Genomic DNA, 22,499 nt, shown 5'->3' on the forward strand with positions numbered 1-22,499 from the left:
TACCCGAGACTGATACACATAATATATTCCATCCAACTACAACTTACTCCCCCTAATCAAATGCGCATTAACCGGCGTCAACGCCCTCCCTCTAACCAAAAACCCCTCAATATTCTCCATCGCCAACCTCTCAAACCCAACATGCGTATCCACCGTCCCCCCCGCATTATGACTCATCATCATAACCCTCGAATTGCCCGCCAACCGCGGATGCACAAACGGTTCATTAGCATGAACATCCATCCCCACTCCACTCAACCTCCCACTCTCCACGGCCTCCACCAACGCCTCCTCATCCACAAGCCCCCCCCTAGCCACATTCACAAACCGACTCCCCCGCTTCATCTTCCCAAACATCTCCCGATCCATCAACACCCTCCCCGCAAACGGCGTCGCCACAACCACACAATCCACCCGTCCCAACATCTCCTCTAGACTGCCCACGTACTCTGCCCCGACTTCTTCCTCAACCCGGCGCTCCTTCCGGATTATATCATGATACAAAATCTTCATCCCAAACGCGGCGTGTACCTTCCTTGCAATCGTATACCCGATCTGGCCCAGCCCGATGATCCCCAGGGTCTGGGTACTGGGATTCCGTGCCGTCAGGGGCGAGTTCGTGTGCGCGTCAAGGAATTGTGTCGAGTTGATGCTGTGTGCTGCGGAGTGAGACCATCGTAGGTTACGGAATACGCTGAGGATGAGGAGGAGGGCCATGTCGGCGACGGATTCGGAGGATGCGGCGGCGCCGTTGCAGTAGAGGATTCCTGTATCATTATCAAACTTGCATTAGTATATCTGCTTATATCTGCTGGGGAGATAATGAAGGGAAGAGGAAGAAGAAGAAGGGGAAAGGGGAAGGATCTACCATATCTAGCAAAAACATCTACATCCACCCAATCGTAGCCTGCACCCGCCGAAGCAACGATCTTAACCGACGAGGGCAGCAACGAGATCAATTCCTCGTCCCAGCGGCCCATTTCACCGCCTGTGTTCCAGAAGGGCCGGAAGATGGCGTCAAAGTCGCCCCAGCGGCGCTCTTTTAGGGCTTGTTTGAAGGCATCGCGGGCGCGTTCTTCGGTGCTGGGGCGGATGATTTCGAATTGTGAGGCGAAGCGCGCGTAGATGTCGTGGTTGTATTTGATCGGGTCGCCGATGTGGAGGACTCTAGGTTTGGACATATTGTCTGTTTCTTTGGAATATGGGAAAGAGGGATTGGAAAGCAACTGGGGAGTATAGGTGATTCATTCAGGGCTACTTCTATACTGGCGGTATGTATATACTGGATCTGGATACTTCCCAAAACGGAAACTCAATATCCGTCAATTGCCGTCGGGGCAAAGCCCGATGCAGAAATCCGAGAGTTGAATACCCGACTATTCCATTTCCTGCAGTGCAACCAACCCCCCGCATCCTCAAAGCCTACTCCGTACAGCTCATCCCGATCATCGTCGGTATTCGCTCTTCCCCACCGCCAACGTTACCACCGATGCAAGACTTGCACCACCCAGAATGTCAAACATGGCCAGGTCCGCCCGCAGCTCGCGCGCAAACCAATTCCGCAGCTCCACCCCCGCCAGCGAGTCCACTCCGTATTGGTGAATGGGCTTGTCCGTGTCGATCTCGTCCACTGGCGTCGCCATCATGATGGAGAGCTTCTCCCGTGCTGCGCGCATGGCGATCGCCGTGGCCTCCTCTGTTGATGACGCCCCCGCAAACAGGGCTGCCAGGTTGGAGGAATCTTCGGAGTTCCCGCTCTCTGTGCTGCCGTCGGTCAGTGATAAATGTCGGAAGAGTGGGCGGTCTAGCCATTCAGCCTTGTGCGTTTTCAGTTTCTGTCTGCTGGGGGTGATGCCCACGACCACTTGGCTTTCCTGCATGGAGATCGGGCCGTGAGTGGGGTCGCAGTACGTGTCTAGTAGGGCGTGTAGATGGGATTCTTGTATTTCGTCAAGGACCGTCTTAGAGAGGAATAGCTCTCGACTCTCGGGGTTCTCTTTTAGGTATCCTGCTGTTAGGAAGAGTCCTAGGTCGAGTGAGACCGCCTTTTCGCCGATTCCGACGCGGTATCTCGCTAGTCCATCCTCGAACGTGTTGCCTGCGGCGTAGCCAGAGTCACTAACTACTCCCATGATGCCCGAGACGGAGGACATGAGAACGAAAAAGTCCATGCCTCGTGGAAGGAGCTCGTGGAGGTTCCATGATCCCTGGACCTTGGGGGTTGTGGTTTCTTTCCAGGATTGGTAGAGTAAGCTTTCGAAGTTATGGGCCTATACATTGCAGAGTTAGCTGTGGTGCGTTGTTTAGCGCAAGGTAACTTGCTGGGAGCTTACGCGAATGACCATTGATGCCTGCACACAGCCCTTAATGGGAGGCATCAGCTGGCTGCAGACCTCGAGGACTGTCTTAAGTAGTTCTCTGTTCGTGATATCACATGCAGGAGTAATGACTCGTACGCCTCGCGCGTGTAGCTCTTCAACCAAGCTCCTGGCATGCAGGCTTGCCGGGCCAGAGCGCGAGAGCAGTATCAAATTGCGTGCTCCCCGCTCAACAAGCCAACGAGAAATGCTTCGACCAAGGCCGCCCAGGCCACCCGCAACAACGTATGTGGCATCTGGCTTGAATGTGTATGTAGGCTTCGTGTCAAGAACAGTCTGTTTGGATTAGCATATGCTGTTCCTACCTTGATCGTCTGACTTACCATCACTTCGTCCGTGTCCCTCATCTCCAACACAGTCTTGCCCGAGTTCTTTCCAGTCTGCATCTGCCTGAAAGCCTGTTCAATATCTGCAATACCTCGGACCTGCAGAGGATGAACAAGGCCTAGTTTGCCTTCTTCAAGCAGGGAGAACACTGTCTCCAAAGCCGCTCTGATTATATGCGGCCTGTCGATCGACATCCCAGCAAGGTCAGTAGCCGTGAAGCTCACGTTTCGCTCAAATTGGAGCATTGGCAGTTTGGAGTTCGACAGGATATCGTTCTTGCCAATCTCCACAAACCGACCGTACGGTGCAACGCATTCCCACGAGGCAATAAGCCCATCACCTGACAGCGAATTCAAAACAACATCCACACCTCTGTCGGCAGTCAACCGACGGATACCCTTCGCGAATAGTGTGTTCCGGCTAGAGAAAATATGCTCCGTTGGGATGTTATACCGGTCCATCAGAAGCTGCCGCTTCTCTTCAGTTGAAACTGTTGTGAAGACCGTCGCTCCTAGGTATTGGGCAACCAGTATAGCAGCCTGTCCTGTACCGCCTGCCCCAGAGTGAATCAGTATGGATTCTCCTGCTTGAAGCGCTGCTATCTTGGTAAGACTTATCCACGCCGTTGCATAAGCTACAGGGATAGCAGCAGCCGTCGTGAACGGCATCTTCTCGTCCCTGATCCCGACGATGGGCATGTCCTCTCGTAAAGTAACATAATTAGCATAGCGGCAGGCGTGGAAAGCAACAACTCTATCGCCGGGCCGGAACTTCTGGCATTGATCTCCAACCTGGACAACTTCACCAGCAAATTCTGCCCCGAGGGTATCACTCTCCAACCTTCCCAGTGCAACAAGCACGTCGCGGAAATTCAAACCAGCGGCTTTGACCTTGATTCGTATGTCTTTTGGACCAAGTGGGTTTTCCAGGGACCTGTCCTCGATGAAATGCAGCGTGTTCAGGAGACCAGGTGATCCTATTTTGAGTCTCAACGATGGTCCTGAACCATACGGTAGCAGCTCCTCGTGCTGTGGAAGAGCCTTTCTGACTACCTCTTGAGACAGTGACCTAGCATCTACAAGGCGACTGACGTGAAGCACTCCATCTATTTCCGTGTATTCCGTGTCTGCACCCCTTTCAACATCGCCAATGACAGAGAAGACTAGCTTGCAAATCTGCGCTGCTTTGTGGTCCCTTGAGGAGTGACGCTCCAGACTCAGGTTCGCCAGTCGAGCCCGGTACATCTCCCCACTAAGAGCCCTAAACAGCCCGTCGACTAGTCGGTATTTGGGATAAGGCTGCCGCCCTCCGCCCTCATCAACCCAGATGAGGCTCTTGGTGGAAGCTACCAGCGCCTGCAAGCTTTCATACTCCGAGCTATCCATGTCGCATATGAAAGGGGTTGTCGCTTCCAGAAGGCTGATGTCTAACAAGTTCGCTGATAGCTTTCGCTGTGCGATGACAGCCATGGATGTCACGGTGATCCTTGAAATACCAAGCTGCTGGAGCCGATCAGATATCGCTGCAGCCAGATCAGCCTGTATCTGGTCTTCCGGATTGATGATGATGCTCACTGCCGTGATATCGGTAGGGGCTGGAGCTACGGCTGTTGACACAATCATGCTTCCTTCACGGCAAATATCGGCCTCGTAATCATCGATTACGACATCGCACCCTGAGAAGCCCGTCTCCTTTAGGAGCTCTCCCCACTTCTCGGAACTGATGCAGGGGCCCGTCTGGCGGTATGTTTCCGTACCTACTATGGTCAATGGGGATTAGCACGCGGACAAAGAGTGACGTACTTCTCCACCATCCATCAAGCAAACCAAAGATAAGATTGATCCTGAGCGGGTGAAGGTGAGTGATTTCGAACAGTAGAAGCCTCCCACCCCTAGACTCATATCAGCAGGTATTCCTTTCTTAAGTAAAGACAAATTCACGTACTTCTTCAATAGTTTCCGCACATTACTCAAGCTAACAAGCAAGTCCTTCGTGGCATGTATTACCTAGGAACGTTAGCGAGAACCCATACCTGTCCGCACTCTGTCTTACCATGAATGCTACGACCATATCATAAGTGCCACACTCAAAACCCTGCATTTCAGGATCATTTTCAATATCAAGAACCTTGAATCGCATACGCTGGCCTTCTGCCGCAAACATTTCCTGTGCCCCCGGGAAAAAGGAGCTCGAAATATCAGTAAAGTCCCACTGACCGTAACGACGCAGATTTGGGTCCGCTGGAGAGTCCATGCTCAATGCTTTGATGCAGAAGTCAGTCATGGCTCCTGTGCCAGCTCCCACTTCTAGGATTTTCATCCGTGGGTTTTTGTGTCCCAGTGCGCCGATGACCCTATCCAGACGTGATTTTATTGAGTCGGCGCAAAGCTATATATATTAATGTGTTAATGATACCAGACCACATCCATTCTCAGACTTGCTTACCATTTCACGATACACATCCGCGAGCAGATTGTTGCCGAACAGATGGGAAAGCGGATCGTTCACGAAATCAGCCAGATTTCGGCATAAGGTACTCGTTAACTGACCCCTTTTACTGCCATTCTCAACTCGTTTATGTAGCTTGCTGATATAGTCATCGTCATGCATGCGATCTAACCATCTCTTGGAGCTGAATTCGGATAAACCCTGATCGAGTGTTCTTTTGACTTCGAGGGCCCAGTCGATGTATTTGTTCAAGTGAGGTGGCATGTTGTCTCTTTCCTCTTCGCGGAACGAAGCTGCATACCTGCTCACACAAGTTGCTGCAAGAAAGTCAAGCTCAGTGTAGTACTCCAGTGGCTCTATGACTTGTGATTCGTGGACCCCATAAAGGCTCTGGGCCTCTTCACTTGTCAAGAGGTCAATGTCAGGTTTATGTGCTATGTAGTGGCATAGGTTGTCCGTCTTGAATTGGTCCGAGACAGGGGTCGTCCCTCCGCCGGCAACAGCCGTCAGCTTTAAGCCTTCAAGATTCAGTAGTGCTTTAGAGACTTCCCCGTCTACTGCTGTCATTGAGTAACTTTTATATCCTACCACAGATTGACTGACGGTAGCACAAGCCCTGACAGCATCTGCGAACGGATGACTGAGACCACCTGAGTTGGTCAACCAGAGCCGGTCAATCCGCACAGGTACAGCCACATTGGTCGCACTCTGGCCCGTGGTTGATACCAGCCCAGCTGCCATCTGAATGATGGCGTCCAGTGTTGTAGGATGTATAGTATGACTCGGGTAAACGCCGGTGGGGTGGAATGTCCGGATGTCTGTGACGAGCGCTTTGCAGTCCGGCTCACTGTAACTGAGATTTTGAATCGCGGCAAATGCAGGTCCGTACTGATATCCACAGCTGTTGAGATGCTTATAGAAAGACTTTGCATCAACAGTCGAAGTACATGAGCGTACCGCACTGTTGTAGGTCTCAAGAAGGTGAATTTCCCATTCCCTTTCTTCTCTAACGTTAGCATCAAAGCCTGTGTTGCGGCTCTCATATAGAGCTTGGATGGACCCTGTGCTGTTTTCCACCCAGTTGCCACTGTCGTATGCATATATGCGCCATTCAAACCATCCGGTGGCGTCAGACCTCCCCTCCTTCGTGCGTTTCAGATGAACATTGACTTCTATTCCTTCCGCGTGCGTAGGAATCTGAAGAGCAGTAGAGAATACAGCATCCAGTATATTGAATCCAGTAAGGAGTCGGTCCGGATCAGCCAATTGCTTGATGGCTTCGATTGCCATGACGAGCATACCGGCACCTGGATATAGAATAGTGTTGTTGATCTTATGATCTTGCACCCAGGGGATATCCGAGACGCGGATTATGTTCCTCCAGGTGGCCTCCATTGTATTTCCATTAGGCTCCGGGGCACCGAGAAGCTCTAGGTAGCCATATCGACGGAATCTGTATCCCTCGCTCAATCGGCTTTCATGCCAGTAAGATGTAGAGTGATTAAAAGGATATTCAGGCAGATCAACTAGCACACGCGGTCTTCGTCCAGCCTTCGCATCGCCATCTCCGTTGACCGATGTCAATCTAATTGGATATCCACTGCAGTGGAGGCGACCTGCAGCTTCCATGACGCATTCCACAGCGGAACGGTTGCGTACCAAGAAGGGAACGTATGATACTTTGTCGCTCTTTCTCAATACACTAACAATATCTCGACACGGCCCCTGCAGTGCACAATGTGGGCCAATTTCTAGGAGATGATCAATCTTGACAGCATGGCGGTGACTTCCATCGATTTTCTTGTACTTCTTGCCAGATTGGGAGCATAGATAGCTTACTGCATCGTTGAACAACACTGGCGAGACCATGTTGTTGACCCAATACTCCGGCTCCACTAGCCGCTCACTGGAAATCAATGTACCAGTGACGGAGGACACCATCAATGGTCCCCTTTTCTTTCTTTTGCATGGTGCCTCCAAATCCCCGAGAGCGGTGGAATATCGGTCAGCTATCTCACGCATCTGGAAAGAGTGGTAAGCAACATTAACTGCCAGCTTTCGGGAAAACACGCTGTCCCCATTTAGTAGGTCATGCAGTGCGTTGATCTGCTCCAGTTTCCCGGATATTGTGACACTCTGAGGACTATTCACGCAAGCGACAACAACTTCCAGCCTCTCGAACTGGGGCTCAAGTTTGTCAAGGTATTTCTGGGCATTTTCCCTAGACAGACCTACAGCAAGCATAGCTCCTTTCATGCTGCTAGATCTTCCTACGGCTCCTGCCAGAGAACCTCTGAAGTATGCAATCTTTAGTGCAGACCATTTCGTTAACGCCCCGCAAGAGTATCTGTAGTTGCAAGAAGGCTTAGTAAGATGTAATGAGCATTAAAGCACTAGGGGGGACTTACGCCGCGGCAATTTCACCAGAGGAATGGCCAACCACTGCAGCAGGTGAAATACCCCAGCTTTCAAGAAGATCTACCAGTGCGATTTGCAAGGCCGTGCATAGTGGCTGACCATAAGATGGGTCATTCACATTCGAATCCAGCCCTGGTTTCTGTAGTTCCTCTATCGCATGAAGGTCAGAGAGATGCAATATATATAGTCAGTCTACTCACCCAGAATGTCCCAAGTACATCCAAGCTCTTTGAGATACGCGCCTAATTCGGTAATGCTTCTTGTGAAAACTTCATAATGACCTATAAGCTCACGGCCCATTGCGTGCCATTGGGCGCCTTGCTGTTCAATGTCAGCATGTCATAGAGTCATTTTTTGAGGGATCCTTACGCCAGTGAAGACGAATGCAAGGTGTGGCGAATGGACGCTTTGGATAGCCGGGGAAAACTGGTTGGTCAGATCTTGTAGAAGTACCCCTGGTTTAGCGACGACGAACGACCTCCAGGCCCAGTGACTTCGCCTGCCACATAAGGTATGCGCTAAATCTCTCAAGTATTCTTCTGTCTCTTCAACCGACAAATCGGATAGATACGTGTTCCAGCTTTCTGCAAGACGTTTTATGCCTGCTTGGTCTGCGGCTGACCAGACTAGCAGCCTCGGAACTGTTTTGCAGGCAATTGTGGGGTCGTTGAACTTGTCTACACCATGGGCACTGTGGTGATCATTTAGCTGTGGCACGCCATTGATCTGTCTCAGTGATGGCACTATCACAGTATGGTGTCCAACATGCTCGAAGCCACTCAGTCGAAGGGAATTGTAAGCATCGTCAAGCACAATATGGCTATTGGCCCCACCAAATCCGAATGAACTCACGGATGCGCGTCGTAGTCCAGTAGTAGGCCAGACAATGGCGCTTTTTACTATCTGCCGTGGCCATTAGCAACAGAGCCATCATAGACGTTGGTACCCTTACATTTAACCTCAAATAATCTTCATCAATCTGAGGGTTTGTGTTCTGCAGATTGCTGCTATTTGGTGGAATAACTCCCTTCTCTAACACAAGAACCGCCTTGATAAAGCCAGCTACTCCGCTTGCCCCTTCCAAATGACCGATATTGGATTTGACAGAACCACTATAACACAATTAGGCACCATAATGTTGTTCAAGCTCCAATACATACACATATAGGGGCGTTTCCTCTGATCGATACGAGCGAAATGCCATGCCAATAGCTCGAGCCTCAATGGGGTCTCCGATGGGTGTTCCTGGCAGACGTTAAGCAACTAGTTTGCCTCGATGATAGGTGGGGTGAATTCTTACCTGTTCCATGTGCTTCAAAATATCTAGTGACCCCCATGTCCAGACCAGCCTTCTGATAGGTATCCCGGATCAAACGAGCCTGCGCGTCCTTGCTCGGCTGCAAGATTCCAGGCGTCTTTCCATCCTGGTTCGAGCTGGACGATCGAATGACAGCCCTTATTGTATCACCATTGGCTATAGCGTCATCAAGCCGCTTGATGACCACAGCACCGATACCTTCTCCTCTGGCATATCCATTGGCTCTCTTATCGAAGCTATAAGAGTGGCTATCTCTCGATAACAGACCAAGGTTGTCCAGACCAATGGTCATCTCTGGAGCCAGGATTATATTACAGCCAATGGCCACGCCCTATACCTCAGATTAGCAAGTCTATACTAGGCCGACCGTCGAGAAGGGGCGGGGTTGAAGAACCATTGCAGCATCTCCGCCCCATATAGATTGACAGGTGAGATCCACCGCCATCAGACTGCTTGAGCAGGCGGTATCAACAGTCGCGCTAGGACCTAAGAAGTCGTAAAACCAACTGATGCGATTCGCAATCATATTCCGACCAGTTCCTGCAGTAGCATTCTTAGGCACATTGAGTGGGTCCTTAATCTGCAGCATATGGTAATCGCTGCAGAAGGAGCCTGCAAAGACGCTGGTCTTCGAGCCTGCAACTTGCTCAATCGGAAGCCCGGCATTCTCCAGCGCACGGTAAACTGTCTCTAACGCAAGGCGCTGTTGAGGATCCATAGCCTTCGCATCAGAATCGGTGATTCCAAAAAAGGGGGCGTCGAAAAGACCAAGGTCCTCCTTCATGAAGTGTGCTCCTCGGCATGTGACGCTGTGAAGTCGGCTTCGTTCAGCGTCGTGATGGGCGTCGATATTCATTCTAGTGCTGGGAAACTCCGTAGAGACACATCGGCCTTCAACCAGCATTTCCCAGAATGCTTCCGGGGATGTCGCATTTTCTGGGAATTTTAGCGACATCCCAACAACAGCTAAAGGAGCGAGGAGGTTCCCTCCAGTGGCATTGTGGGCCCTGGTTCCGGAAAAGGTCGCCATGATAACGATATGTTAAACCTCGTCTAGATGTAAAGCAACCGACAGCGCATGTCTGATGCGAAATTATATGACTAGATTTGAGCAAGGGAGTGCCTGGTATGATAGGCATTTATGCGGAAATAGATCCTGGAGCTCGGGGGTTACCTACTCAAATGGCCATTTCCCGATGAACATAACCGATCGCCGCCATGAGCAAGGTCAGAAGATGGCTAGTGAATATTTAGCTCTCAAGGCGAAGTCAATAGCCCCGCCATCAATGCTCTTGGCTGGAAGCCTGTCTGTCAGTGTGCCCGTGAGGTCTGACAAATGGCCGTGCATTCCTGCATAGCCTGAAGACCATTCATCAAAAGCAATTTGTTGAAGGAACATTATTGGAACTTGTCAGGTCCTAAAATATGATAGGAGTACTAGGTTCATGCAGCTAAGTGTTAGTCTGAAATCTTGCTCACAGAGGAATGTGTGTAACCCTCCGTAGAATGCCAGACACCCAAACCCGCGGGGATAAATGGATGTGCCAGTCCAGTTGCTGAAGGTAAGAACCGTCAACATTATTTACATTGTCTTAGACCATTCAGAATGCGCATTCTCTGGTAAAGTTGCTGTGGAATCTGCTGTCAACTTTTCTTTTTTGATGCTGACCTCTCGATAGTCTACATGGGGCGGGTACCAATTCTCGAGTGAGTATTGGCCCTAGATAGCGATATCAGCTTCATGCGATCTTCTGAACTAACCGATACACTTCAACATCAAAGATTTTCGAGATCCAGACGGCTGCCATTCGGTATGAACTGGGCGATAATCACATCTATGATTTTGTTGAAGGAACCGTTCCTTCCAAGATGCAGCCAGGTACCGTAGCCGGAGAACAGACCCCTCGCGAACTAGTCGGCTAAATGCATGAGGCACAGGTATTGACGCGGTGGCTTTGAAGGATGAACCAGTGTATGCCTACTTCGATGAGCACAATCCCCAAACTGGGTTTGCGGCTTATCACTATTTGGAAGAGTACCTTCTTGAAGAGGGGCCCTATGACGGGGTCATCGCATTCAGCCAAGCAGGCACGATGATCCTCACGTACCTGATTCATCTTGCCAAGCAGGATCCTCGGGCTGAGATGCCATTCAAGTTTGCAATTATCCTTTCAATCACCCATCCCCCTCTTGATTATGAAGCTCTTCAGAAAGGTCGTGTGATGACTGTTGATCTCGAAGCTACCAAAGGCATTATTCCAATCCCAACGGCCCACATTTGGGGCTCACAAGACGATCCAGCCAGCCGGGTAGCCACGTCAAATAGTGTCTGCAAGGCTGAGGTGAGATGGGTGTATGTTCACGGTCGAGGGCACGAAGTTCCCGGCGGAGGGTCAATGGAGGATGTGACCCAAGCTGTCAATATTATTCGCAGGGCAGTTGAGACGGCATCCACTTATTGATGCACTTGGGTGCCCCCAAGAGGGCAGCGCTATGTTGATCTCTACACAATGTAGTTAATCGATGGGGCCGGGAATGTAGGAGTTCATAACATTTGACAAAGCAAACTTTAAGGGTTTTTCGTGTTTGTTCCCCACACCACCCAAATACCTCCTAGTTCCTTGATTAACCACATAATCTGTAGTTCCGCCGGCTAGGGAGCAGCCGAGGTATGCATATTGTATTGGTGGCTGAAGTCAATGAACATAGCTACAAAGGTGTTGTTTACCGTATGAAAATCCCGAAAAAGAAAGCCAGTCCTGCGGATCTCCTCTAGTCCTGTATCGATGAGATTCGAGGAATAATTGCATTGGGGCCGAAGGTACAAATGAATCTGTATGACAAGACACATAGCCACTATTGATCGCATCAAGACAGATCAGCTTTGGCGTCTCTCTAGTCGATTGAGTGGGGCTCTCTTCACTCCGAACTCCGAACCATGGGCAGTTTTGAGTTGCATGGCTCGAGAACCGAGTTGATAGATCTACCAGCAGTGACCCCAGAATCATTATCGTCAAGGCCCAAAGCTACTCACGAAGACAATACCAATCAGTCGGTACCTGAGCCTCAGACACAGATTGGTTCACCAGATCATTTGCAAGGGCTTCGACTATGGATTGTAGGGATCAGGTAAGCGGGCGCAATCGTCTCTCCGACCGAAAATTGGCCGAATGCATGCTAAGTCAGATTATCGCGCGATAACTAGTGTCGCGCTGAGTCTCTTCTTAGCCACCGCTGAGATTACAGTCATCAGCACGTCGCTTGTCACCATCAACGAACACCTTGAAGGCGGCAATCAAAGCAGCTGGGTCATCACATCGTACCTTCTAACCTTCACGGGGTTTCTCGCCCCTTGGGCTAAATGTGGGGTTGCTTTTGGTGCTAAGCCAACCTTGTTGAGCTGTCTGCTCCTATTCATTGCTTTTTCCGGGGGCTGTGGTGCCGCCCAAAGCATCAACCAACTGTAAGCCGGCTTTGGCGATCTTGATTCGAGGGCATCGAACCTTGCTGACAAGACCAAAGCATTATCTGCCGCGCTTTTCAAGGGATCGGTGGCTCCGGGCTTTTCGCGCTTGGACTATATACGCTACTGCGCATTGTGCCTCCGAACAGATTTGAGGTTGCCAGTGCCGTGGGGTCCGGCGTGCTGACTTTCGCCCTTATCTTAGGATCGCTGATCGGAGGTGGCATTAGCAGCTCCAGCTCGTGGCGCTGGGTTTTTCTCTTCAAGTGAGATCATTGCAAACTAGACTCCTTCCTGTTGTGTCGCTCTATTCCTAATTATTGTCTCTAGCGTGCCTGCAGGAGGATGGGCGTGGATTATGCTCTGCCTGTCCTTTCCGAGGAACTTTCCTCGAGGATTGGCAACTCGTTCTGCGCAGAGCAAATTGCATCAATTCCTAACCCAGGCGGACCTGTTAGGATATCTGCTCCTTCTGGGATTTTCCCTGCTGTTAGTGGCCGCCCTGGAGGAAGCCAACGTTCGCTATGCCTGGTCATCGGGGATCATTGTCGGGTGTTTGACCGGTTCGGGTGTCCTTCTGGCGGCCTTTCTGACGTGGGAGTGGATCCTCAGTGGCCGGAAGCATGTGCAGATGGAGCCAATGCTGCCATGGCGGTTGTTCAGAAACAGGGTGGTGTTGGGAATCATCATGTTAGTGGCTACTTCCCCTCTCCGTAATGGCCCATCTAGTAGTAGTTGCCAAACATGGACGTGGAAGCTCTGACGGTCGCGCAGTGGCTTCTTTTCGACCGGGCCTGCAATCACTATACTATACATCGAGCTCCCCCAAAAATTCCAGACGGTTAATAACTTCACTCCCATACAAGCGGGTCTCAGAGTCCTTGCCTTTGGGGTGGGATCGCCAGCGGGGGCATTATTCTGCAGCGTCCTCGCCGGTCGCTTGAGAACCCCGTTTGTGCATCTGACGCTAGCTGGGTCCGTGCTACAGATAGTGGGGGCCTTCCTACTGTCTTCCGTGCCTCCCACCGTGAACGCCTGGCCGGGTGAGTATGGATACATGGTTGTGACTGGTCTAGGCACCGGGACATCCATCGCGGCCCTATACATGGCGGTTCCCTTGGTGGTCAGACATCGTGAACAAGGTCAGTCCGATACATTACAAGGGGATCCAGTACTTATGCTCCATGTGTCGACCTATACCAACTGACATCCTTTCAGCCATTGTCATGGGCTTGACCCTCCAGGCACGCATGTTGGGTGCCTCATTAGGCATCGCTATTGTTAATAGCATCTTGACCAGTTATGTCAAGGGGCATCTCGCGCCCGCTGAGGCTGCTGCAGACCCCAATCACCTCACCCGGTTGCCGATGGGGGTACAGCAAGCAATCCGGACTGCGTACGCACATGGCTATAATCGTCAGATGTACGCAGTGGGGGCTTGCGGCGTGGTCCAGCTGTTCGGGGTCGCACTGATGTGGAAGAAAGACCAAGTCCGCTTCGATCCTCAAGCGAAGACAAACTGGGTCTATGATCACGAGACCGAGCAACACTCCGGAAACTTGGACGACTCGGTCAATCAGGTATGAATAGTAAAGAAATGGGAATTTCCAAAGAAAGAAAGAATGCAGTATGCATAAGAGCATTCAATTGCTAGGCCGAGTACTTCATTACGGAAAATTATTTCGCATGCGCCTGTTGCTGTTTAGACATCTATACTCCCCATATATTGGCCCACACGTTGCCGGACGCAAGACAGTGTATTCAGATAAATTAGGAGAGAATCTATAGCAGTTTATATGGAAAAGCGGTCATCGGAAGGGAATTCTCGACAGTTGGCGCAGGTGGTTTACTCATCAATCACCGCGGCCTCACGCAGTACCCATCTCACCAACTCGGCCATACCGGTAGTCACCTCATTCGTACGAGGGACTTCGTGCCCTCCGCCATGATTATACATTCTCCTCTTGGTTGCATTACACGTCTGGGATAACTGAATGCCGGCAGACCATCGTGGGTCCTTGTCACCGTATATATGCACCGTCGGGATATCAATCCGGACGTTCGAAGGCGCAATTTCCTTCCGGATATCCGCTTCAGACGCACTAATCCCCTTTTCCCCCTGCCAACGCATGGAGCCCTGCGACAAGATCGCTGAAGAGTCCGCCTGTGCTGCCAGTGCCTTCCGAGTCACAATATCCTTGTCCCAGACCTCAGGGGCGATCTTATACCCCACCTTTTCCAACACGCGGAGTGGCACTCCCGCGCAGATGAAGATGGCAGCTTTGAAGGGCAAGGGCTGATTTGGCTCTTCGAGCAAATGAAGGAGGGCGGTGGCTGATCCGACGGCGCATCCCTGCGAAAACATCATGAGGGCATCGTACGGGCCATTGGTTCTTATGTAGTTCAGGAGCCAGTCGCGACTGTGGAAGACGGCTTCGATGTTGTCTTGCTCCCAAAAGGAGTAGTAAGGGGGTGGGTAGAAGAGGTCGATCCCTGGAGCCGGATCGGAGGAGTAGAACCCATCGACGAATTCAAAGTCGATTTGTAGGTCAGATAATCGAGCGCGCAGCGCAGCTAACGAGAACGAGCCAAGTCAGTTGAGAGGTGACTAAACTGAGGAGTGGTCGCAGAACCAACACGTTTGGGACTTGAAGATAGCACCACTGGTGCCTTTCCCATGGAGGCAGAGTATTCGTGGCATGATTGCAGGATTTCCTAGAGACAATGCTTCGAGGAGGAGATGTGAGAAGATGAAATCCAAGGAGGAATAACATGCAGCGTTGGTAAAAAGACCGCCCCCACTACAGGTGCAGATGCCAGCATAGCAAGGCCCGATGGGCACCGCAAGCTTTTAAAGCAAGGCATGCTGATGCTAAATGCCACCCCTGGTACTGTCGGACCCGGAGTATCTATCTTTGTGAGGTCGGGTTATATGGTCTCGGCTTCCAATCCTTGGAATATGTTACCATCATCATGGATACAGTCAGTGCCCCGGCGAAGAGATGATCCCAGATCCACTGCGGGGGCAATACCGGAGAAGTTACTTTTTGTACTCTCGTGGCCTGTGATTCTGGCCTGCGGTTCGGGCTACCCCTGTCGGAACAGCAGTACTCAACTTACCAGAGAGCATGCTATCGGTGTGTAACAGCGATATACCCGATTAGAAAGGCAAAAGGAATGTTCAACACGGAAGTTATTCGTTGATCCCGCCCCTTGCCTCACATCCTATTCATCGGCAATGGTTAATCACCGAAGCCACGATAGCATCCTCCAAGCGTGTCAAAAGTCAGCCACTACTTGAAACCTTGGCCGAAAAGCCCTCGGTCGCACACGGTCCGGCTTTCGAGTCGGCATCCGAAGCAATCCTTCCGGCTGACGGAGGGGCTTGAACGTAAATACAAATAGCAAGCTCGTTGATAAACGTAGAGCAAGAGAACTTCTGGAGAATGGGGGGTTGAGTCTGTCCCTAATATTGCTCACTTTGAATATGTCAGCATTCTATTCAATCTCGTTGATAGTAAAAGTGGTAGCATTGCCGGATGTAGATGGGTTATCAAAGTTGTATTGCTGCCATGCGGGATCAAGGGTGGTTTGATGGAACAACCCGAATTATTCAATCTGCCACACATGCCAGATACGAGTTCAGAAAGTGAGATACATAACCTACTACACGAAAGCCTTTCATGCATATTCATAGTAGGGAGGTATACATTGGTTCACTTCAGAGTACTAGTAGTAAGTAGTAAGAGTACCTTAAGGTATAGAGTGGGCAGGGAGGCGGTCCACCAATCACAAGCTGGCCCGCACTCGGCAGGCTCCGCGGCCAAAAATTTCCCAAGGCGACGTTGGAAGCTCTTGGGGTCCAGAATACTATCACCTCTGCTCATCAAATTGCCATACTCTAACCAGCTCTTCCCCATTCATTCATTCCTTCATTCATTGTTTTCCTTTCTAAATACTTTCCAACCTTTCCTATACATTGTGCGTCATCATGGTCGGGCCCACTGCAACTCTGACCCCTCTTGCTCGCGCCGATGGCTCGGCTTCCTATCTGTGTCCCTCCACTGGATCCAATATCCTGGGCTCTGTCAATGCCCCCGTCGAGCTTCCCGGACGCCGGGATGCCTTGAAGCCCGAAGAAGCGACCGTGGAAGTGTTTGTGAAGCCGGGCACTGCGCCTGCTGGTGTTGGCGAACGGTACGTCGAGGGAATCATCAAGGGAGTCCTTGGAAGGTTGATCTTGGGGCGCGAGAGGGGCTACCCTCGGCGTGGTGTCGTGGTCACGCTAGCCATCGTCGGAGGTGGGAGTGTAGGAAGAGGAGAACCGGTACGTATTTTGTGGATTGGCGAGACTTGGACAACCTCTGTCCAGCTTGCGTCGCTTGGCGGCTAACTCATTCTCTTAAATTCTATAACAGTATCTGACTCTTCTGCCCGCGCTGCTTCATACCGCCCTTCTTGCCTTGCTATCGGCCGCTGTCCCCCTATCCATGACCTTCTCGGCGACTGTTCTGGCTGTCGATGCATCAGGTGAAATCACCCGGGAGCCGTCAACCGCACAGGCAGCCACTGCCAAATCCCTCCATGCCCTGGCGTTCTCATCCAAGGGTCATCTGCTGCTGAATGAGAGCTCAGGGGCTTTTGACTTTGAGACGTGGGAAAAGGTCCACCAGCGCGCGCTGGCAATCTGTCACGGCACACCGGCTGTTGGCACCGATGGAGACATTGCCATGGCGGAGGATGTAGATGGCCAGCCCCTGGAGGGGATCATGCGCGAGTCTATTGAGGATCAGATCCACCGCGACTACGCCTGGAAGATCGATGCTGCTTGATTACCCCGCGGATACCACGGCAGCTAAGTAAATTCAGTCGCGACGGGCGATTACAGCCAGCGAGCGGTCGCTCCCATGAATTGTCGTCCCTTCTATCGCCAGTATTCTTAGGTGGCTTTTACACATGCCCCTTGCACACGAAGGAAGCTTTTCATCGCACGCGGACCCATGTGCATGAACGAGACTTTCTGGGCAAGTGTAGAAGGATTGTCATCGATGATATTCTACTGGCTGATAGGCAGGCTAAGAGAAGGACACAGGGGATGGCAGGGAGGGTTATGTCGCAGGAACCGACAAGCCATCTAACAGGATCACGGCGAGGGACGTGCGTGAAAGGAGCCAACCACCTCCATTAATTAGATGTCTCGGAAGAGTTGATTCTCAGCGATAAGGCAAAGCGAACCCCCCAGCTCCAGCCACATGGGGAGTGCTGCAATATACCGGATATTAATAGAAAGTGACCATACTAGTTCTAGAGAGCTAATTAAGAAGTATGTGTGTGGAGTTGGCAAAAGTTCAGGGATCTGTGGGATGAAGACCACCCCATCCCTGCGTTCTCCAACGTGTAATGGCTCGTAATCTATGAAGACAAGACATCCAGTGAAAAGGAGAGCGACCGAGGCATGCGCCGACCGGCACAGTTGAATGGAATAGAGTAGTAGCTGAAAGAATCTGATGGATCAAGCAGATGTCGCAAGTGCATTGCACAGTATGACACTCCCTTGCACCTGGGAAAGGGAAGGTTCTTCTTCAATGTCTGTGATATGTGTGATCGGCCTCTTCGGGCAATGGGGGTGGGTGGAACAAGAAGAGGGAAGGGATGGAGGGAGGGGTGAATTCACCCGGTAAATAATCATGACAATACGGGCAAGAGCAGTTACATACATACTTTACACACACTAGACTAACTAAGTAAGTAGTAACTAAGTAACTCCAGTAGGACTGACGATGCATCCTCTCTCCATCCTCTTCCCCCCCCCTACCTTCTTGATTGACTTACTGTACGCTTCACCAAGAATTCCCACATTACTTTTTCCGTCAGCCTCGGAATAGCCCACGTCATTTCCGACAGCTACTTTACTACTGTTTCTTCTATTCGGTGCGCGTTCCATGGCCTTTAGGGATCTGGGTCAGCTTACTGAGTGGGTAGTAGTGAGTTTACCGTACATTCAATGGTTTCTCAGGCCTGCGGAGTGTCTGTTGCGGAGTTAACTGCCACCCGCCGCTGGAATAATCTCCCCGGGTTCAATGATGACAGTCACCCGCTCTGACTCTCATTATTAAGGATGTGGAAGCCTATCGAAGTTCGACCAGCAGACTAGACTGCGATGCCAGTGGATGCGACCAGAGGAAGGTGTTTAGCCTGACCAATGGTCAAGGCCGCCATGAACCTTGAAGTGGATTACACTGGAAAGGCGCCCGCCCAAACCCCGTTACATCCGAGTTCGTTACTTCCCATTATTATTATTATTATTTCCCCCCCGGCGTTTTTCCATTCCGTCTCCAGCATATTCCATCATTACCTATCGAATGCCCATCATTTTTTTTTTATTTTAATTCTCTCTTCTGTGTTCCCGTCTGACTGAACCAACCAGCTCCTGCATCACACAATCTGTCATATTTCTATATCTGTCCATGGCGTCCTCCCCGCTAGACCATGGCTCGATGAACCACCCTTCTTCCTCGTCCGCAACTGGCCCTCTGCCGTCTTCCTCAACATCATTGCCCTCATCACCACCACCACCGCCCTCCTCCGCGGCCCCACCACTATCAGTTCCTCCGGTGCGCCCTCCTCCTCCTCATCGCTCGGCCACTGTGGGAGCGTCGCTCCTCCGCGATTATGCCTCGCACATAGATCCCTCTCACTCTACAAACGATATCCACGCGGCCGACTCGGCTCCCGAGACTCCCAATCTGGGTCCCAGCACCCTCCAGAAACCCGATCATCCTCGTGAGGGCGCCGCTGTTCCCGCTTTCACGACGTCCTTCCTGCCACGCCGGCAGTCGGCCTCTCTAGCGGGCCATCATCGGAACGCGTTATCTAACGATTCAATCCCCCGCCAAACTCTTCTCAAAGCTCTCGCATCACGACCATCCATGTGCAATCACCAAAGTTCAAAAATGCCGCTGGCGGCCTCTTTGGGGCTTCTGAACACGAACCCTACCTCGTCGGAAGAAACGGAGCGCACCTCCAGCAATTCCTCGTCACAGATGCTCTCGGCAGCTCTGTCCAATATCCAGTTAGGCACCTACCTGGACCGTTCTCCCGCGACAGCACGGTTGGTCATGCAATCACCATGCTTCTTCCATCAGCGTTTCGATGACGCCGTCAATATCCAGAAAGTATTGGAGGAGATTGCGGACGACGAGTGGCTATCGCACTCCCGTCTGGTACAGACAGCGACAGGCGTCCGAGAAGTGTCGAAGCAATTGCAGCGAAGACCAATCAAACGCGCTGTCAAGAATGTTATGATCGTCACCAAGGCGCGGGATAACAGTCTGGTGCATCTGACCCGCGAATTGGCGGAGTGGCTTCTCTCCACCCCTCGCTACGGCAACGATCTGGGTGTGAATGTCTACGTAGACGCTAAACTTCGCAACTCACGAAGATTCAATGCACAGGGGCTTCTGGACAAGGAGCCCCGGTTTGAGGAGATGTTACACTACTGGACTCCGGATCTCTGCTGGACAGCCCCTGAGAAATTCGATTTGGTCCTCACATTAGGAGGGGACGGGACCGTGCTTTTCACATCCTGGCTCTTCCAACGCATTGTCCCACCGGTCCTCTGCTTTTCCCTAGGGAGCTTAGGGTTCCTGACGAATTTCGAATTTGAGAATTACATGTCTCACTTGAATGCAGTCATGGGTGATGTAGGGATGCGAGTGAACCTGCGGATGCGCTTCACCTGTACGGTCTTCCGTAAAGACCGCAGCAAGGGCGCCGAGGCGGGTGCCGTGGAGGAAGGGGAACAGTTCGAGGTGTTGAACGAGCTCGTGATTGATCGCGGGCCGTCACCATACGTGTCAAACCTTGAATTGTACGCAGACAATGATCTGCTCACCGTGGTGCAAGCGGACGGGTGCATTTTCTCTACTCCTACCGGTACGTGTGACGCGCAAAACAGACTGATTTGATCGCCGACTGACATGTGGTTCCAGGTTCCACGGCATACTCTCTTTCCGCTGGCGGTTCCTTGATTCACCCCTCTATTCCCGGCATTCTTCTAACCCCCATCTGTCCCCATACACTTTCCTTCCGTCCCATGGTTCTCTCCGATACCCTGCTCCTTCGTATTGCCGTTCCGGCCGGGTCCCGGTCGACCGCGTACTGCTCGTTCGATGGGAAGGGTCGTGTGGAACTGCGCCAAGGCGACTATGTTACCGTCGAAGCAAGTCAATACCCCTTCCCGACCGTCGTGGCGGGTAGCGGAGAGTGGTTCCAGAGCGTTCAGCGAGCGCTGCGATGGAATACACGCGGTGCCGTACAAAAGAGCTGGCACAGCTCTTCCGATGCCGGCCTCGAAGCCACCGAGGATGACGAAGACACGGAGTGGGACATCGATACCGATGCCGGGTTAACTGGCACGGACAGTGGCTTGGGGGTCAGCGAAGACGGCGATGCAGGGTCTATCAGTCCTTTGAAGCGGCAAATGAGCATGTTCAGCACCTAAGCCGATCATTGTTCCGGATGCCGTCCTCCCCATTCTCACCCACCCCATTCTTCTGGGGTAATGCTTAAGTTTTCTTCTATTGTTCCCGTCCTTTCGGATACACCTTTTATATTGTTTATTCCACGGGCGACCCTGGTTGGCGCACGCGCATCCTTTTCTCGTTCCATGGAACAGCGGCACACATACACTTTCGTTTTCTTTATTTGGGATACAGCGACGCCTGATAGACATTTTTGGATACATGTTTGGTTGCCATAGCGGGCCTTGACTTAGACGCTATATTTGGTTTACTATCTTGGGAAGACACATTCGGGTCGGTGAGACCCCAGCGATGCACAGGCGTTAGACGGTTACATTTGGCACACTCGTTGCGATGATAGAAACTGAAGAACAGAATACCCAGGATCATGCAACCTCGCACTGGGAATATACAAGCCATCATGATTACCATTTCCATCATTACTCAACCTACTTAATCTATATATCATAAAACCATACCAAAATTATCATACCCATAACGACTAATCTATAGACACATCACACCAAACTACTAGGTAGTAATTACCAATCACAGCACTCCGCCAACAACGCAGCCAACTCCTCCAAATACTTCTTATCCTCATCATCAAACCCATTGGGCTCCGCACAATCAATATCGATAATCGCAACAGTCTGCTCACGTCCACATCAGCCATCCACCTCCTCAACAAACCACCAGATATTCAGAAGATACTCACCTCCCCCTTACTCAAAATCGGCACCACAATTTCACTCCGACTGCTCGCATCGCAAGCAATATGCCCCGGGAAGTTCTCCACATCCGGCACGACGACCGTCTCGCGCTTCTCCGCCGCCGTTCCACACACGCCCCGTCCGAAGCGAATCTCCTGGCATGCCGGACGGCCCTGGAATGGACCGAGAAGGAGGACGGGCTTCTTGTTGCTGTCCTCTTCGGAGGGTGGTGCGCCGCCGAGGACGGGGAACTTGTCCTGGCGGATGTAGAAGCCGGCCCAGTTGACGGAGGAGGAGGGGGCGGGGAGAGCGGCGTAGGCGTGCCAGAGGAGGGAGGCGACGTTGGAGAAGTTGCTGTTGGGTTGGGTTGGAGAGGGTTAGATTTGGGTGAAAGTGGGCGCGATAGTTGGGGCTTAGGTTGTGTTCTTACCTGACCTGTTCGTGGTGGGGGGTAAGTGGTTAGCTGGTGACTTGGAAACGGGGGGGAATAGGGGGGTTAGGATAGGAGGAGAAAGTCGTACCCAATTGCGCTGGTCGTATACCAAACCACGAGCTTGCTCTAGGACCTGAGTGTAGACTTCGGATTTGGAGCCATTGCCGGCGCCGAAGTAAGAGGAGTCTGCGTGAGGCTGGTGGGGGTGTTAGTGTATGCTAGTATCTAATTCAAGGGATCAATTGCCACAGATGGCAAACGAGGTTATCAAACTATACCATTGTAATATGGTAATATGCAGTCTTCGAATTAAGCGATGAAGTCGATTGAGAATGGGGGAGTGGATGGATGACGCGAAAGGAAAGCAAAGCAGCGATGCGAAAAATCAAAGTGGGGTTCCTCATCTCCGCACGAGATTCTGCGATCGTCATCCGCCGTCCCCTCATCGCCATTCATCATCCACCCATCCACCCATCCCG

The 22,499-nt window shown here is 51.6% G+C and overlaps 7 protein-coding genes across 7 annotated transcripts; 3 read left to right on the plus strand and 4 right to left on the minus strand.

Moving 5' to 3' along the window:
- Window positions 1-36: 36 nt before the first annotated feature.
- On the minus strand, window positions 37-1,181 carry BO88DRAFT_341407 (D-mandelate dehydrogenase-like dehydrogenase; the record flags this gene model as incomplete). Its single annotated transcript, XM_025703100.1, has 2 exons — window positions 37-767; window positions 869-1,181. 2 exons carry the CDS (start codon window positions 1,179-1,181, stop codon window positions 37-39), a joined length of 1,044 nt encoding a protein of 347 aa, XP_025562346.1.
- Window positions 1,182-1,445: 264 nt separating this feature from the next.
- Window positions 1,446-9,919, minus strand: BO88DRAFT_454246 (type I polyketide synthase; the record flags this gene model as incomplete). The annotated part of the gene is made up of 14 exons (XM_025710795.1): window positions 1,446-2,270; window positions 2,334-2,654; window positions 2,702-4,461; window positions 4,508-4,596; window positions 4,650-4,711; window positions 4,758-5,093; window positions 5,151-7,500; window positions 7,562-7,721; window positions 7,772-7,892; window positions 7,941-8,474; window positions 8,524-8,683; window positions 8,732-8,816; window positions 8,872-9,220; window positions 9,284-9,919. The coding sequence occupies 14 exons, from the start codon at window positions 9,917-9,919 to the stop codon at window positions 1,446-1,448; spliced, it is 7,788 nt and encodes a 2,595-aa protein (XP_025562347.1).
- Window positions 9,920-10,469: 550 nt separating this feature from the next.
- On the plus strand, window positions 10,470-14,007 carry BO88DRAFT_366789 (uncharacterized protein). The gene is made up of 9 exons (XM_025704054.1): window positions 10,470-10,509; window positions 10,569-10,596; window positions 10,672-10,768; window positions 10,828-11,242; window positions 12,095-12,352; window positions 12,412-12,618; window positions 12,683-13,102; window positions 13,127-13,494; window positions 13,571-14,007. The coding sequence occupies exons 1-9, from the start codon at window positions 10,496-10,498 to the stop codon at window positions 13,936-13,938; spliced, it is 2,175 nt and encodes a 724-aa protein (XP_025562348.1). The 5' UTR covers window positions 10,470-10,495; the 3' UTR covers window positions 13,939-14,007.
- A 61-nt stretch (window positions 14,008-14,068) lies between these two features.
- Window positions 14,069-15,440, minus strand: BO88DRAFT_59320 (putative EF-hand calcium-binding domain protein). The gene is made up of 2 exons (XM_025712992.1): window positions 14,990-15,440; window positions 14,069-14,926 (listed from the first exon to the last, which is right to left on the minus strand). Exons 1-2 carry the CDS (start codon window positions 15,051-15,053, stop codon window positions 14,199-14,201), a joined length of 792 nt encoding a protein of 263 aa, XP_025562349.1. The 5' UTR covers window positions 15,054-15,440; the 3' UTR covers window positions 14,069-14,198.
- A 903-nt stretch (window positions 15,441-16,343) lies between these two features.
- BO88DRAFT_341442 (putative exosome complex subunit Rrp46) lies at window positions 16,344-17,184 on the plus strand (the record flags this gene model as incomplete). The annotated part of the gene is made up of 2 exons (XM_025703102.1): window positions 16,344-16,679; window positions 16,771-17,184. The coding sequence occupies 2 exons, from the start codon at window positions 16,344-16,346 to the stop codon at window positions 17,182-17,184; spliced, it is 750 nt and encodes a 249-aa protein (XP_025562350.1).
- Window positions 17,185-18,396: 1,212 nt separating this feature from the next.
- Window positions 18,397-20,955, plus strand: BO88DRAFT_59465 (putative NAD+ kinase Utr1). Its single transcript, XM_025712994.1, has 3 exons — window positions 18,397-18,627; window positions 18,780-20,287; window positions 20,344-20,955. Exons 2-3 carry the CDS (start codon window positions 18,820-18,822, stop codon window positions 20,853-20,855), a joined length of 1,980 nt encoding a protein of 659 aa, XP_025562351.1. The 5' UTR covers window positions 18,397-18,627; window positions 18,780-18,819; the 3' UTR covers window positions 20,856-20,955.
- Window positions 20,956-21,346: 391 nt separating this feature from the next.
- BO88DRAFT_389708 (GAF domain-containing protein) lies at window positions 21,347-22,379 on the minus strand. Its single transcript, XM_025704930.1, has 4 exons — window positions 22,299-22,379; window positions 22,107-22,216; window positions 21,593-21,944; window positions 21,347-21,527 (listed from the first exon to the last, which is right to left on the minus strand). The coding sequence occupies exons 1-4, from the start codon at window positions 22,299-22,301 to the stop codon at window positions 21,417-21,419; spliced, it is 576 nt and encodes a 191-aa protein (XP_025562352.1). The 5' UTR covers window positions 22,302-22,379; the 3' UTR covers window positions 21,347-21,416.
- Between the last annotated feature and the right edge of the window lie 120 nt (window positions 22,380-22,499).

Source organism: Aspergillus vadensis (assembly GCF_003184925.1).
Source record: "Aspergillus vadensis CBS 113365 unplaced genomic scaffold BO88scaffold_13, whole genome shotgun sequence".
Lineage (NCBI taxonomy): Eukaryota > Fungi > Ascomycota > Eurotiomycetes > Eurotiales > Aspergillaceae > Aspergillus > Aspergillus vadensis.

Coding starts and splice junctions, on each gene's coding strand:
- BO88DRAFT_366789 (XM_025704054.1), top strand. Junction 11,243..12,094: donor AAGGCTGAGGTGAGATGGGT/GTATGTTCACGG, acceptor CGCGATAACTAG/TGTCGCGCTGAGTCTCTTCT. Junction 12,619..12,682: donor CGCTGGGTTTTTCTCTTCAA/GTGAGATCATTG, acceptor TATTGTCTCTAG/CGTGCCTGCAGGAGGATGGG.
- BO88DRAFT_59320 (XM_025712992.1), bottom strand. CDS start 15,053: ATGCCACGAATACTCTGCCTCCATGGGAAAGGCACCAGTGGTGCTATC. Junction 14,927..14,989: donor TATCTTCAAGTCCCAAACGT/GTTGGTTCTGCG, acceptor CGTTCTCGTTAG/CTGCGCTGCGCGCTCGATTA.
- BO88DRAFT_59465 (XM_025712994.1), top strand. CDS start 18,820: ATGGCGTCCTCCCCGCTAGACCATGGCTCGATGAACCACCCTTCTTCC. Junction 20,288..20,343: donor CATTTTCTCTACTCCTACCG/GTACGTGTGACG, acceptor ATGTGGTTCCAG/GTTCCACGGCATACTCTCTT.
- BO88DRAFT_389708 (XM_025704930.1), bottom strand. Junction 21,945..22,106: donor TACGACCAGCGCAATTGGGT/ACGACTTTCTCC, acceptor AACCCAACCCAA/CAGCAACTTCTCCAACGTCG. Junction 21,528..21,592: donor CGATTTTGAGTAAGGGGGAG/GTGAGTATCTTC, acceptor GGACGTGAGCAG/ACTGTTGCGATTATCGATAT.